The sequence below is a fragment of the Bombyx mori genome, chromosome 22 (assembly GCF_030269925.1).
Source record: "Bombyx mori chromosome 22, ASM3026992v2".
Lineage (NCBI taxonomy): Eukaryota > Metazoa > Arthropoda > Insecta > Lepidoptera > Bombycidae > Bombyx > Bombyx mori.
Window position 1 is genome coordinate 13,890,158 of NC_085128.1, and position 15,982 is coordinate 13,906,139.

Consider the following 15,982-nt stretch of genomic DNA (forward strand, 5'->3'; position numbering starts at 1 on the left):
GGCATCGATGCTCGGTGACGACGAGTCGTGGAAGGCGATGCTCGACTTCTGCGAGTGCACCATCTCGCAGAAGGAGGCGGCGGGGCGCGTGCGAGACGCGCAGGCCCGCCGCCGTCGAGCGGGGGCCAGGGAGGCGGATTTCGCCCAAGCCCTTGCCTTCTAAGTGTTTCGGGTCTCTCTCACATGTCGGCCTGGGGACCGGCGAAGGGGACCTAAGAAGACGACGTGCAAGCTGCTCTGCACGCGTTTTATGCAAGAGCGTCCGGGTGATGGAAGGCCGGCTATCCTCAACCCACGCTGGTTCTGACCCAGCGGGGTATTCCGAGGGTAGACCATTCTAACCGGCGCCATCTAGGCGGGCTTCGGATAGCCTGCCGACCGAGAGGACTGGTGGTCGTGGCTGGCGCCGACGACCGCCAGTCCGGCGTCCCGAGGGGGAGGGTGATGGGAGAAAAAAAAAAAAAAAAAAGCTAGTCTCATTATGGCTTACTATTATACTACTATTACTACTATTATTCGAATATCTTCATTCGAATTGTTTCTGCAAATACTACACACAATCCTGTTTTTGTCTTTTTTTAAATACAAAATTTATTCAAAATCAAATGGATTCCTAAATACAATAAAGTATAAAGGTACTAAAAATCATTTTATTCCTATTCGACACCTTGACGCGAATATCAAATTTAATTACACAATAAAGGTTTATTCTTTATATTTTTCCCAATAATAAATATGTTTTTATTATTTCTTTGTGCAATGAGTACCATTTTTGTGACTTGTTGTGATATTCATATCGCAAATCAGGTGTCGATGCGGCTGAGTATGGGTGGATGGACACATGTATTTATTATCTACTGGCTGACCCGGCAGACTTCGTAGTGCCTCATTCGATAAATAAAAGACCTAAACTTTTTTGTAAAATAAACTTAAAACAAACAAAAGAAATCCGTCCGACGGGGGACACATCAATGGAAAAACCAAATTGTTATTTTTATTTAATTCCGAGCATTTTCATATTTATCTACCTTTTAAACCTTCTCTGGACTTCCACAAATAATTCAAGACCAAAATTAGCCGAATCGGTTGAGCCGTTCTCGAGTTTTAGCGAGACTAACGAACAGCAATTGATTTTTATATATAGAGATGATGACTAGGACTTTTGGTGGAGACGTAAAGTCGTGTTATAATGGCAAATTATAATTTACGATGATATAATGATTACTTTACTAAACTTATGCAATATTTAGTATAGGTAATTCATTGTAAAATGCTTATTCGAATTTCTTAACGAATAAGAACGTGAACAGTAATTACCAATTCAGTAGTGACCTTCGATGAGTTTGACTAATTCTGTACTGGCATCCTTGGTATTTCTACTGCGTAGTCATGGATTCCGATTCAAAGAATAAGAGAGTATGGTTAATGGGTTCAATCGACTTAATATTTCAATGAATTAACGTTAGATGTAGTATCATCTTGAGTACTGCAGATGATTGATTGTCTGTAGGTATATCTAAATTCATGCGATTAACTCGTTCAAATTAGGTTTTGCCTGTCAATTTATTTATTGTTGGTAGATAGGGCAAAGAAAATTCAAATTTGGAATTCATTTTATTAATCACCTTATAACATGTCTCAACGGTAACATTGTGTTTTTAAATGAGCCGCGAATTGGCTTTTTTATCCAGTTACTTTTTATTTCATTGTGAAAAGTCGTATTTTTTTTTACAATACGCTCTGACGCTTCCATTAAGCCGTTTCCAAGGCTTTGCTTTGATAACAACCACGAAGTACCGGTAACCGACACCTCCGCGCACCACTATTGGTATACCTTCCATTGTTTCAATTGCCAAATGCGTGATCTGACAAAAAAAAAACTCCTTATAAATATAACATAGCAACATCCGAATTCTAAGTGATTATATTCAGGGGTCCCAAGAACTTCTTTTGTTTTTAAATCTATTATATCAGTTGCCCTTCATTTTATTTATTATTAGTCGAACCCGGTATTTGACTTAACTATGGTCCGAACGCTATCAATCTTCACAGTATCACCAGTTAGGCTAATTTAAAGATTTCCTAAAAACTTCAACGAAATCGGTCCAGCCGTTTCGGAGTCGTTTCGTTACGGAGTCTATAGGGTACATACACCCACTGAGTTTCTCGTCTGATCGTTTCAGTGGATCGCGATTCCGATCCGGTAGTAGATTCAACGAAGCACCACTTTTTCTAGGGCTAGTGTTAGCAATTCTCTCAAGCTAAGCCCGTGAGCTCACCTACCGGTCCGTGTGAAGTTAGAATAGTCCCTTAGGCTACAAACGATTAGGTAGGAGAAAAAAAAGGAGCCCATACATAAACGTTGACTTTTATGTTTAATTATTGATGCTATAGAACGAACAACACAAATAAAGTTCATTGTTAATACTTTTTTAGTGCTGGTATCTTAACTGAATCATATAGACATCGTGATCTGCCCTCATCTTGTGAATAAGATCAGTGACAGAAATAAATTATGTACAGTGAAACCAATACAGGATGTTTTCTGAAAATTTAACGCATGATTTTGATAGAAATAAGTTGAACCTTGTACCTATTGAAGCAGATATCTACATATTATATGTTCATAGCAATTAACGTTAGCAGAGCCTTTTTTTATTGCTTCTTTTTTTTATTGAAGTCGTCGTGGCCTAAAAGATAAGACGTCCGGTGCATTCGTATCTAACGATGCGACGGTGTTCGAACCCCGCAGGCGGGTACCAATTTTTCTAATGAAATACGTACTCAACAAATGTTCACGAATAACTTCCACGGTGAAGGAATAACATCGTGTAATAAAAATCAAACCCGCATAATTATAATTTGCGTAATTACTGGTGGTAGGACCTCTTGTGAGTCCGCACGGGTAGGTACCACCACCTTGCCTATTTCTGCCGTGAAGCAGTAATGCGTTTCGGTTTGAAGGGTGGGGCAGCCGTCGTAACCATACTGAGACCTTAGAACTTATATCTCAAGGTGGGTGGCGCATTTACGTCGTAGATGTCTATGGGACCCAGTAACCACTTAACACCAGGTGGGCTGTAAGCTCGTCCACCCATCTAAGCAATAAAAAAAAGCTTAGAAGAGTGGACGAGCTCACAGCCCACCTGGTATTATGTGGTTACAGCAGCCCATAGACATCTACAACATAAATGCGCCACCCACCTTGAGATATAAGTTCTAAGATCTCAAGTATAGTTACAACGACTGCCCCACCCTTTAAACCGAAACGCATCACTGCTTCACGGTAGAAATAGGCAGGGCGTAGCCTACCAAAGCAGCCTATCGACAACGACCAAGTTTCATTCAATATTATGTTCTTCAATAATTATAAATATTTTATAAAAACTTACTATGCAATCAAATATCTCTTCAAAGAAGACATGCTGTCCTACTTCTTTAGGCGAGTAATCAAACCTTTTTTTGTAAACTCTCGTGTCATTTGTTTGTCTTAAACCTTGATACATATTTTGATAGGCGGCATTCAAATTCTCTATTACTGATTTTTTAATTGGTATCGGCTCCGGAAAAGCGTAACGACTATCGAAAGTCGGGCTGAAATTTTATAAATATTTAAATAAAACCTAAATAAAATTAAATCTAAGTTGTAGGTTATATGAAAAGACTGCTGCCTACTCTAGATCTTTTCTTATTCTTCTGTGTCTTTCATTTGTTTCTAAGAAATCGTGATTTTTCCAATTATTGCAATGAAACACAAAAAATGCTCACGATAGATTTCCACGGTGAAGAAATAACTTCGTGTAATAAAAATCAAACCCGCAAAATTATAATTTGCGTAATTACTGGTGGTAGGACGTCTTGTGAGTCCGCACGGGTAGGTACCATCACCCTGCCTATATGCTATATGCCGTGAAGCAGTAATGTGTTTCGGTTTAAAGGGTAGGGTAGCCGCGGGACAGCCGTTGTGCTGTAAAAACTGAGACTTCAGAACTCATATCTCAAAATGGGTGTCGGCATTTACGTTGTAGCTGTTTATGGGCTCCGGTAACAACTATTCACCAGGTGGGCGTCCACTAACCTATGCAATGAAAAAACCTACGAGGTATACTGTCTGACTTTTTATTTTTATTTATTGTCCATGTAGGCAGGCGCTCGCTTCAGCTGATGGTGAGTGGTTACCGTCGCTCATGGACGTCGGCAATGCCAGGGGCAGAGCCAAGCCGCTGCCTAACCTTAAAATTTTGTTATACTGGTAGGTATAAAAGTAGATAGCCTAAACTTTAGGTTATGACGACTAAACAATAAAAAAATAGCATAGTTATTATAATTTTTAGTCATGTGTTCGTGAAATTATGACTTCGTCTCCCCGCCTAAAACAAACGATTAACCATAGACTCTAACTTGAGACAAGAGTTCAATGTACTTTGAAATACCAGCTAGGTTAACTCACTATTCAAACTGGAACGCATACAGCTTCGCATCAGGAATAATAGGTATAAGCAACCCAGGCTAACTAACAACACACCTATTTAACACCGCCCAAGAATGGAATTTAGGGGAATATAGGGAGAAAATACTACCCAATAATGTTGGACGTTTGTTGTTTGAAATAGCACTATTCGTATTCCTGTTTCTACTACTATTTTAAGGTAAGATCTTCTGACCTAGAAAGATATCTAAAGTCAATTTATAAAAAAACAGTGAAATTGTATTTTATGCTTTAACTCAGTTAATTTGTACTTACATGATGCGCTGACCTAATCCAAAATTATGCATCCTCTCATAAAAAAAAGTTTGATTTGAACCAAACTCCCGTAACATAGAACAAAAAGCAATAAACAATAGTAAATAATTTTTCATGTTGTTACTATTCTACGCATCGAAGTGTGAAAAAAAAGATCAACAATTTTTATTTATGGCGAAAAACATGAATTCTATTGTAAAATATTACGCGTCTGTGGTATTTTATGCTGCCACTATACCCTGCATTTTGATTTACGTGTTTTATAACCGTACGCCTACGATCATCTAACCATATGGTAGTTGTAAAATTGAAATTGAAGGTCGAAGGAAACAATCACTTCAAAAATAATTATAAACTTAACATGGTTCGTAAAAATCAGAATTCATAATCTAGTCGTTTCGTTCATTGGCTACGCGTGTCGTGGCCTTTGTAATGTCTTAGTGCATGTCATTCGAGAGGTAAAAGGTTTGAAGCTTCGTTTGCAGACAAGTTTAAAACCAGTTTGGTGTTGGATGATTAACAGTATTATTCGGAACCCATAAATAGCAAAAAATGAATATCGTAGCATACTTCGAATTAAGGTTTAAAAAATTGTATTTAAATCTACATACTCTTCCAGCGGGTAGCTTGAATGCTTTGTACTAAAGATATGGCGGTAACCCCCCGTGTGAAGCTGGAATAGCCTGGAATAGCGGCCATGCTGTCATGTGCCCGCCGATACGTTGAAATTTTTGCAGTGCATCGTGCAACGCATAGTGTGCTCCCGCTTTAAGGCTATCAGTGAATATGGCGGGGAAAAAATGGCGGTAAATACTTGTCTAACCTCATAATTTAATAGACTGTTAGCCAAACAATGTTATTATTACTCATTGAATTAGCAAACATTCTGATTAAGCCGTTGGGTAGTTAGTCAGCGAGAGCTATAGTTTTCACTGACTAACTAATGAACTAGTAAAAATATCTCGTATTTATATGGATGGTATTTCAATCACACGTCATCAAGCTATTCCTTTTCGTGCAATATGAAAAGTATAACACCAAATGAAGTTTAAGTCTTACAAAAAATTCATTCATATGGTGCTTACAAAATATTTCTAATTTTTTTTTTTATTCTTTATGAATATAAATCTTTATTTTTAAATTTGGTTTTGTAAACACAACAAACAAAAGATGTTTATTGATCTAGATTCTTTTGCTTTATCCATCACATTTTTGACGTAACAAAGACTTTCAGTGTCGCTTATTTATTGACATGAGACATCGATTAACTTCAATATTAATTGACTGACAGAATCCGAAAACATTTTAAAATTTTTGAATTGATCAATTTAAATTTAAGAAAAAATATTTAATTAAAAGCTATCCCCATACGTTTCATACTAATATAAACTATGCATTTAACCGTATTGACATAAAATAACCCTTAAGTTGTGTTTGGGTGTATAAAGTAGTATTATAATCCTCAGCAATATGGATGGTAAGCTTTTTTAATACAAATCTTTTAACCTGTAGTTAATCGCAATTAAATATCGATCTGTACTTTTAGAATGTTCAGCAACGAAATCTACTTCCTTAGAAACGTTGGTTATTCAAAATATAAGTAATGTGAAAGAACTAAAGTCGAAATTAAGTGAAATAATTAAAAAAGGAAAAGACTATGAATTTGATGTTTCTTCGTGCGTCAAGACTTTAATAAAGAGCAACGACCAAGAGATAGTATTCCTGACTGTCGAAGCCATATCAGAGCTCGTTAAATGCGACGAGAAACGTCGAACTTATTCTCAGAAAGAGATAATCAGCCCCATTCTAGATATTCTGCAAAAAGAAATAACTACCGAAAATGCTGCGTTAATAAAACAGTGCTTTCGAGCTCTCGGTAACTTGTGCTGTGACTGTGACTCGTCAAGAAAGATAATCTTGGAATGTGGAGGTGTTCCCAACATAATAAATCTAATGAAAAAATATTTCAGTGCCCACAGTCAATTAAGCATGTATGCATTTAAAACTTTATTAAATTTTGCGATCGGTGGTCAAGAATTCACAAATGCAATGGTTGATGGTGGAGTAGTTGAAATGCTTCAAATGGTTGTCATTCAGGAGCTAGAGAAAGAGGAAATTGATGAAGAGGCTGTTTGTGCTTTGCTTTCCTTATTATCTCTTATCAACGAAAATGATACAGAAATATTGTACAGTGATGAAATTAATGCAGGGGTTTTGAAAGTCCTAACTAATACTGCTGATATTGATGTTTCGGAGTTATGCCTCGATATACTTCATGCCCAAGCTGAGCATGGTAAATCATCATTATTATTATAATAACTGAGATATTTACATTTATTATTATGATAACTGAACTGAAATCTCAACAAAAAAATAACATTATGACATAACATATTTCAAAGAAAATGATTACACATAAAAGATAGATATATACATTAAAGCATTATAGATAATTGAAAAATGTTGAAATATAAATGATGTCATAATAAAGTCCAATAGGTATAAGAAAAACAAACTCTCACCCCTTCATACTTTATAATACATTTTAATATGAAATTGTATTTCAAACTTATGTGAGCCTTTGTATACCCCAGCTTCCACTAGCGATCTTGTATTATCCTTCTCAAATAGCTTAAGTGACAAAGATTGTTAAGTACAGTAGATCACATATTACCTTTCAGATTCTGTAAAGACCTTAATAGCAAAACATGGTGGTATCCAAGTAGTTTGTTCTCGTATTGAACAGCTAATGCAAAAGTTTGATCACGGAGAACTTGATGCAGATCAATCTGATGTTGAGGCCATCCTGAAGCAAGCTTGTGATTTAATAGTCATTGTTTTGACTGGAGGTATACCTAAATGATTGAGATATTTTAAATAAATGGGCATGAATGAATGACTTATTGCAAACGGGCAAATGGTGATTTAGAGTGTCTGTTTGCTAACTTATGTCATTTTAACTTTTTATTAAAATATCTTATTATGACAAGATGTCATTAACAAACGAAATATAGTTAGGTACTGTTTGTCAATCCTATTATTGTTGCTTAGCATTAGCTATTATTGATTAAAATAAGTGCAATACAAATTTGCTTAGTTTTCAGCACAATCAATTTTTTTTAAAGATTATTAAATCTTAAGGATATTCTTAGGATTTTGTCAGGCAAATGTAATGCTTACATAAATAGCTATATGATATGCTATAATAGCATTTGTAGAACTTATTTACTGATTTTTACAAAAAAACAATTTTACAAAAAATCAGTATGGATATAGCTTGAGCCCTGAGAAACGAATGTAGACTACTTTTATTCCACTTTTGAGTATAGATTCCAGTTAGCCTAACTTAAAATTTAGTGAAGTGACGCTATTGGCGTAAACTAGTAGAAAATAAATAAAATATTTAAGTGAATACTCTATTACTTATGCAGATGAAGCAATGCACATACTATACAACAAAGGTCTCGGTGAAGTTTACATCTCAATGGTAAAATGGCTGGAGCACACTAACTACCACCTAATAACTACAGGTGTCCTTGCTATTGGAAACTTTGCCAGACAAGATGACTATTGTGCACAGATGATGGACGATAAGATATATGATAAATTGTTGGGTATGTGAACAAATTTTTAATTAGAATAATAAATTTAACTAAAAATACAGCATATCTCCATTTCCACCATTACTTTGCTGTAGTGTACTGTAGGTGTACTGGCTACCTGTAACATGTTGGCCAAGGTAGAGTCAACATATACATAGACATAATTAGTAGTTTGGCTATATACGGAACAAACAAAAAATTTACAAGCAGCACTGGAGAATCGTGAAAGGGCACTAAATAGCCTGATATGCTAAGTGACCAGAGTGACCAATGGCTATGGATAAATAAGTATTCTAGTCAAACCCACACCTAATTTTATAACTGATTACTGAAGTCTTAAGGCATCATAAAGTAAATGGTGTCACCCAATATGAGACATTGAGGTCACAGTTGCAATTGTATAATGCCCATCCCACGCTCCAACCTGTAATGTATGATTATTTCACCACCGGAATATACAGGATACCTACCTATGCGAAGCTTAATATATGTCTCATAATGCAATGTTTTCCAAGCACACTTTATGTTTGTTGATATATTTTTTATGTGTGTTCAATTTGCAGATCTCTTTGATGTATATGTAAGTTTCGGAGTTCAAATGCAAAAGGAACATAGTGTGTTACATCCGATAGAACCTGGAACCATCACAAAGATCCAGCATGCTATATTGTCCGCTCTCCGGAACCTCACGGTGCCTGTGGCGAATAAAAGGATAATAGCGGCTCAGGGAAGGGCTGCGCCTACGTTGCTGGGGGCATTGCTTTCGGTAGAAGATCATCATGTAGCTTACAAACTTCTGGCTGCCATCAGGATGCTTGTTGATGGTCAAGGTAATAAAACTGTCCGTGAATAACTATTTTTCATTTTAAAAATAATACTTGTTTATTATGGCACAGGTAGACAAGCTCGCGGCCCATCTAGGCTAAAGTGGCTACCGAAACGTATAGGTTTCACAATGTGAATGCTGCCATCCGCAGAGATTTCGAGCTCATTATATGAGCTCGAAATCTCTGAAAGCGCTTTAGTCCTCTTTTAAGACAGCCGTTGTCATTTACCTTAGGTTATTTTTTTTTTATTGCATAGATGGGTGGGCGAGCTCACAGCCCACCTGGTGTTAAGCGGTTACTGGAGCCCATAGACATCTACAACGTAAATGCGCCACCCACCTCCAGATATAAGTTCTAAGGTCTCAAGTATAGTTACAACGGCTGCCCCACCCTTCAAATCGAATCGCATTACTGCTTCACGGCTGAAATATGCAGGGTGGTGGTACCTACCCGTGCGGACTCACAAGAGGTCCTACCACCAGTAAAAAAGTAGTAATATTTGTTGTCGCAAAATATTGATGTACTACTGTTATCATTTGTAACAGAGAGTGTTGCCCGTCTGTTGGGCCGTCACAAGTCAGCGTTGCGTTGCGTGGCGCGCTGGGGGCACGCGGGGGAGTACGCGGGCGCGGCGGGGGAGGCGCCCCGCCTGCTCGCCTGGGCCGTCAAGCTTCTCACGCGCGGACCCTACTGGCACAATATCGTCGAGGTATCTATTCGTGTCACTTCTATATTTTATATTGAACATGGAATTGATATGCGTCAGGAATAGGCAACGTTTTTGGAATTACAAACGAAGTAAATAGCAAATGGTTAAGGGAGTGAGTGACACACGAGGTCAAAATTTCAATTAAATGTGCGTGCGCTCTTCAAAACGCAAAAAATTCGCAGCAGTAATGGGCAGGATGGTAGTACTCAGGGCTCACTGCATCGCCAATTTGAAACTCCGCATTTTCGCATCATTGAATAAGAATACACCATTTTACACATACTCTGGCTATAGGCGTACGATAGATGGATTTGTGATAATGCAAAACCGGCCTATCCCTAGTTTCACCCATAGATAACAGATGGTTTTGGAAATATTATTTTTGCACGTATTGTAAAGGTAAATCCAAACCTCATCTTACTAACAATGATTCAAATTCAAATTCAAAGCTTAAGCCACTTTTGCGTTGACGGCCTCATTATGAAAATATATTTTCAGGTGGACGGCTGTATATCCAGTTTAGTCAATATGCTGGTGGCCAGTCACTCGCTAATGCAGAACGAAGCCATTCTCGCTCTGACGCTATTAGCTATTGAAACATTAAAAAATATTTCTCCCTCGAGTGAACATCCAGAATTCGATTACGAAAAAAGCTTTATCTCTCAGTTGATTAAGTCGGAAATCGGTAAGCACGTTTCCATACTAGTCGATACGAACTGCGCTAAAATGCCCGTCGAGGTTGCGGAGAACCTTCTCGCCTTCCTAGACATCACTTCGAAGAAGAATAAATTAGCTCTCGATTATAAGGAGGCTAAAGTGACAGAGTCCTTGAAGAAGTTCGCTGAATCCAGACAGGATCTAAGCGAGGATCTCAAAAATTGTATCACTGGTGTAATCGCAGCTATCTCAGACAATGGGAAAGATTAAAAAAAATCGATTCCAACATTCATTTCGGATGATGACTTTCGAATTTATATTCGCATTTACTATTTTCATAATAGATTCTATGGTTTAGTTGAAGCAATTCAATTTTTGAGTATTATCTTGATGTAACTCACTTCCAAGTAGATGATTTGGAGGTAATATTAAAAAAAAAAGTTTCTCGAATATATTACCCAGTGACCCCTATTCAAATCATGAAAATAATTTCATGTAGGTATTTACTGTCATTAAAAAAAAACTACTATAGATGTAATTCTTTAATATGCTTTTAATGTTATCTAGTCATAGTTAAAAAAAAAGTGTTTTATTAAATGTATTGCAAAATCTATTTGCGTCTAAATATTGCTACCTTTAAATATTTTACGTGTATTCATGAAATAATACATTCCAGAATTTGTATTCAGTGAAGTGGTACAAATTATAGTTTCGGTAATAGTTTTATTAGCTTTGAGTTAAATCTGTTTGTGTCCTAGGGTAGGAATTTGAATCGTGGAAGCTTTTGTCAACTGATTGAAGTACCATTTTCTATTACATGCGCACTCCAATACACCAAAGAGGGTTTACCGCTGATAGCAAAAAATTATAATTTCAATTTGAATATATTATTTGAGTAATTAGATGAATTAATATTGACCTTTGTAGGGGGACCATTAAGTACTATAACAAAATGTTATACAGAGTCAACTGGTCTGTTTTAAAGTCTTGCTCTAAAAATTGGGCAAGACTTTAAAAAACTCGCTCAATTGTGAGCGAGTTCGTCCCGAATCCTTTTGCACAAACTCGTACTTGTGTTGAACAATTTTGCGCCAAATACGCTGTTTTTAGACAACGTGTTACCGCAAAATATCCACGCGACACAAGCAATTGTACTATACGTATCTTGATGATTATCTTCGACTATATGATTTCCACCTTTTTTTTTATTGCGCGAGCAGACAGACGAGTATATGGCCCACCTAATGGTAAGTGGTTATCGTCGCTCATGGACCTCAGCGATGCCAGGGGTAGAGACAAGCCGCTGCCTACCTACTCTAAAAAATGTAAAATTCATATAAAGAGACACATAACTATTAGTTCTGCTATGTATACAAAGAAATAGTTATACTTAATACTCAATGTACAATGTAGATTAATGTTTTTATTATATTTGTTGGCGAATTATTGTGGCATAGCTTAAGTAATTTAATATAGATTATTGTACTACGTACTTGTGTATGTTGGCTTCGTTTTTAAGTTGCCACTTATAATAATTTGCATAGGAACATCAGTTATTTCTAAATATTTTGTTGTGTTTGGTGCCAAAGTTACTACATATTTGCTATTAGATAAATCATTATTATTACTCTTATTATTACTAAAGGGGTTTTCAAATATCTTTACACGTTTATTGCTTACCTTGGTGCAAGAAATTTCAGAACATGTAAGAATTGTGCAATTAAAAAATATCTTTAAGATTTATATTATTCTCACGATGTTTTAAGACCCTATTGTGCACTTATATACGTAGTAATACGCTTCTAAGATAGTAAACGTGTTTAAAAAACAAACACAACTTGTGTAGTTCTAAGCTGAGAAATATTAAAGGTGGACTGATCTCAGTTATACAACTATCCTGTTCACTCTCTCTCTCTATCTGAAAAAGAGATAACAATACCATTGACAAGTGGTCTGCGTGCGCATTTTCACTCTAGCCTAAAGGCTTGACGGATAATGGTTTAATCAGTATCAGTACATATAAATAGTAGGTGCAATTCATTCTTCAATTTGTGTAAAATAAAAAGCGACCAAATTAGATATTATAACTAGGGCACGGCTAAAGTTATTGTTGAAAATTTGTATGTGTAACTTATTTTTAATTCTTTATAAATGGTGTCTCAATTAAATACTTAGATATTTATTTTTATTTGTAGCATTTTACTTGTTTATATTTTGTATAATAAATGCCATGCTCTGAATGTGTGATCGCAGTTATTGATTTTGACTGTTTTATGGGAAAACATTTAATATCAAATACATTTTATGTATATAATATATCCAAACAGAAATACGTATGTACTTGTTGTATAAAAAAAAATTTAACGCATTTTAATGTCACCCAATTCTTGCACTCAGAACATTGAACAATGCAATATGATTAATCACAAACCCAATTCCTCTGTATGTTTTCGTGAAATAAATTTATCTTAAATGTATTTCATTTTAATTTCCTGATAATAAACAACCAAATAAAATAAACAAATACCCTTTTTTGTCAATTCACATTTATTATATTATTAAATGAACTTAATGTATCATGGTCGAGTGTTGCGACAATGATAATCTAAATCTCAATTCTTCATCTTCCAATAGATGGTTTTCTTGAATGCTTTCTGGATTGGCACATCCCGCAACTGCAAAGTAAAATTGTAAAATTAAATAGTGGTGGTTGTAAGCAAAAGTAAGTTTATTTTCAATCACCTAATCAACGACTGAACCTGAACTGTAGAATACAATATTTCGAATCACCGATCACTAGACTGATGAGATAATTATAACAAATGAAGAATTACCTGGACATCTGATTCTATGCTTCCTTCTTATGAGATTCAAAATAGTCTCTCTTTCATACACATGGCCACACATTGTATTCTTCACTGGATCTGATATATGTTTTTTGGTAATTGGATCTAGCTGAAAATCGAAAATTTTAAAATTTTAAAATCTAGTGGAAACTTTTACATATTAAAAATAAAACTGAAGTTTCAGATAGACTAAAAGAAGCTTTTATAGAGGTTCGAGAATCTCATTTTCTGAGATATTTTTCACATCTGAATGAACTTTGAGTAATTACTGTACAAGCTTTATGGTTGTTATATAGGTGAGTGTATATACAGGTTATTTATTTCTTTACAAATCAATATCATCAAATTATACCTATTAAAATAATACAATTATATTGGAATAATACTTACAAACTGCTCATTTGTTTGGACAATAGCTATATCAGATTCATTCAGGTTTTCTGTAACTAAAGTGTTTTATATTAATTTTACACATTGGCAAGGTGCAATTTTTTCCTGAATATATTCAGAAAGTTAGCAGAGCTGATTATCAAAAGAAAGAAATAAAAAATAATATTAACATTAAAGTCAGTCAATGCAGCAAGTCCCCGATTTCGCAGCATTCTTCAGCATTCCTGAGTGCTTATGTCATATCCCTCTCAAATGATGTGTGCATAGAGTATTCAGCAGTTGCAGCTTGGCAGTATCTTGGCTGTGCCCCTGGTATTGCTTACGATCATGAGTGATGGTAACCATGGCCCATATGCCTACAATGGCGAGATAAAAAAACAATTATTTGTTTGTGTTAAGGAAATAGTTGTTTTAAGCCTATCCTGAATTACAATATATTTATAAATAATCTTATAGTAGTAACAATTCCCTAGTTACAAATAAAAAATGGAAATTAATTACCTACTCATTCTATTATAAAGATGAACTTCCATTTAAGAAAAACAGAATTCAATTCATGTCAATACTGATTGGTAGTTTATTTTCATATTTTGGTATTGTTTGAAAGTTGAATGGAGTTTCACTACTCATAATACTGAATAGTTGGTTACCCAGTAATATCATATTAAACTATATTTAGATCCAATACTCACGTCCTGATGAAGATACACTTTGTAATCCACTTTCATATCTAGTCTTTAATTCTTGCATGTATCTATGGCTGTTAGGATTAATTCTGTTCTGTGAAAGAGTTTTCAGGCCATCCTCGAATCTTTCTTGGAGTGTATTTATGTTTGATATGTTAGTATCTGCCTAGAATTTAAACGAAGAATTTTTAGATTCTTAATTTCTTAGTATTTTATAAAAAATGTAAAAGATTGCCCTATGTTTTTCCGCTAATGAAGTAATAATGATTCGCTAAAAACATTATCGTTATTTATATGTACAAACGAATTAATTGCGCTATGCTGTTCTATGTTATACTATGTTCTGTTTCAGAAAAAATGTTGCAAACGTGTTGAATATTTTGAAATATTATGTATATATTACACACAACTAGTTTTTTTTTTTATTATTAGCTTTGTTGTTACATAGAATTTACTTAAATTGAAAACGATAAAATCGTACTTTTTCAACAAACCTTTGCTGCCTCTAAAACCTGCTCAGCAACTTCTTGTTCTATTTCCAATAAGCAGTAGTTTTCCATGTACATCTTAAGTTTTTCATAATTGTCTTCCTTGTCCTCTTGCAAATATTTAGCGACATTTTCCGCAGTCGAGATTAAGCTTTGAATACACTGCTTTCTCAGATCTCGAATGTCTATATCAGCCATAATTTCAAATTTTCAAATGTCATAACAATAAAATTTTATGAAAGAATACGCTTTTTTCTTTATTAGGGATTGCCTAGGCAAAGGAAGCATAGCACATACACTATTTGTATTCTAATTTCAAATTCATGATTTTTTTTGTTAGCCATATTATCGTTCGGAAATTGAAAGAGGCTTGTTTGTGTGAGTGGGCTCGGGCCCAATGATGGTATTTAGGGCCCTACCCACTAAGCGACTCCCCAACACTTTCTTCCAAGCGTCTTATCCCCTTCGAGGTCAGAACCAGGGCCAGGTCATGAGGTTACCGCGTTAACACTGCAACCAGACGCACCTTACCCCAAGGACTCCCGTCCAACGGAGTCTTCGAGGCGAAATAAAGGTTCTGAAACACTAATCACCTGAGTACGGTTGCCAATAAGGCCGCCGAGGCGGTGCCGCTAGTGTATCGAGATACCCCAGTAGTTCGGAGCAGAGATTATATACACTGAACATGTTCGGAGTCTGCCGGGTCCGGAGGCAATATCCCACCAACAGGTAGTACAGATTCTTTGCCTACCTCAGATTGTAATTAATTTAGGCTAAGCTTTCCTTTGTGGTCCGTCGATTTCGAAGTTCACAATTTTTTTGTATATAGTGCTCCTAAATAAAAAACTTTTTGCAAAATTTTAAGTTGCGAAGACGGTAGAAGTACGGTTTACGAGTTAACAATTTTTAAAGTTTCCATATAAATTAGAAAAATCGTCAAGTCATAGTTGACGTTTTACGTTCCGTTCACGGTAAACGTGTATTTTATAAAATTTGATGTCATGTTTTTACCGAAATATATTATTATCTTATT

The 15,982-nt window shown here is 35.6% G+C and overlaps 3 protein-coding genes across 3 annotated transcripts; 1 reads left to right on the forward strand and 2 right to left on the reverse strand.

The window, feature by feature from the left end:
• Positions 1 to 1,601: 1,601 nt before the first annotated feature.
• LOC101736397 (uncharacterized) lies at positions 1,602 to 5,171 on the reverse strand. The gene is made up of 3 exons (XM_004924708.4): positions 4,745 to 5,171; positions 3,393 to 3,594; positions 1,602 to 1,865 (listed from the first exon to the last, which is right to left on the reverse strand). The coding sequence occupies exons 1-3, from the start codon at positions 4,858 to 4,860 to the stop codon at positions 1,704 to 1,706; spliced, it is 480 nt and encodes a 159-aa protein (XP_004924765.1). The 5' UTR covers positions 4,861 to 5,171; the 3' UTR covers positions 1,602 to 1,703.
• Positions 5,172 to 5,993: 822 nt separating this feature from the next.
• Positions 5,994 to 13,016, forward strand: LOC101736263 (GTPase-GDP dissociation stimulator vimar). The gene is made up of 7 exons (XM_012689163.4): positions 5,994 to 6,221; positions 6,291 to 7,037; positions 7,426 to 7,593; positions 8,176 to 8,358; positions 8,910 to 9,176; positions 9,719 to 9,882; positions 10,381 to 13,016. The coding sequence occupies exons 1-7, from the start codon at positions 6,215 to 6,217 to the stop codon at positions 10,807 to 10,809; spliced, it is 1,965 nt and encodes a 654-aa protein (XP_012544617.2). The 5' UTR covers positions 5,994 to 6,214; the 3' UTR covers positions 10,810 to 13,016.
• Positions 13,017 to 13,063: 47 nt separating this feature from the next.
• LOC101736131 (E3 SUMO-protein ligase NSE2) lies at positions 13,064 to 15,880 on the reverse strand. The gene is made up of 5 exons (XM_004924706.5): positions 14,956 to 15,880; positions 14,468 to 14,627; positions 13,776 to 13,831; positions 13,374 to 13,494; positions 13,064 to 13,214 (listed from the first exon to the last, which is right to left on the reverse strand). The coding sequence occupies exons 1-5, from the start codon at positions 15,145 to 15,147 to the stop codon at positions 13,108 to 13,110; spliced, it is 636 nt and encodes a 211-aa protein (XP_004924763.1). The 5' UTR covers positions 15,148 to 15,880; the 3' UTR covers positions 13,064 to 13,107.
• Between the last annotated feature and the right edge of the window lie 102 nt (positions 15,881 to 15,982).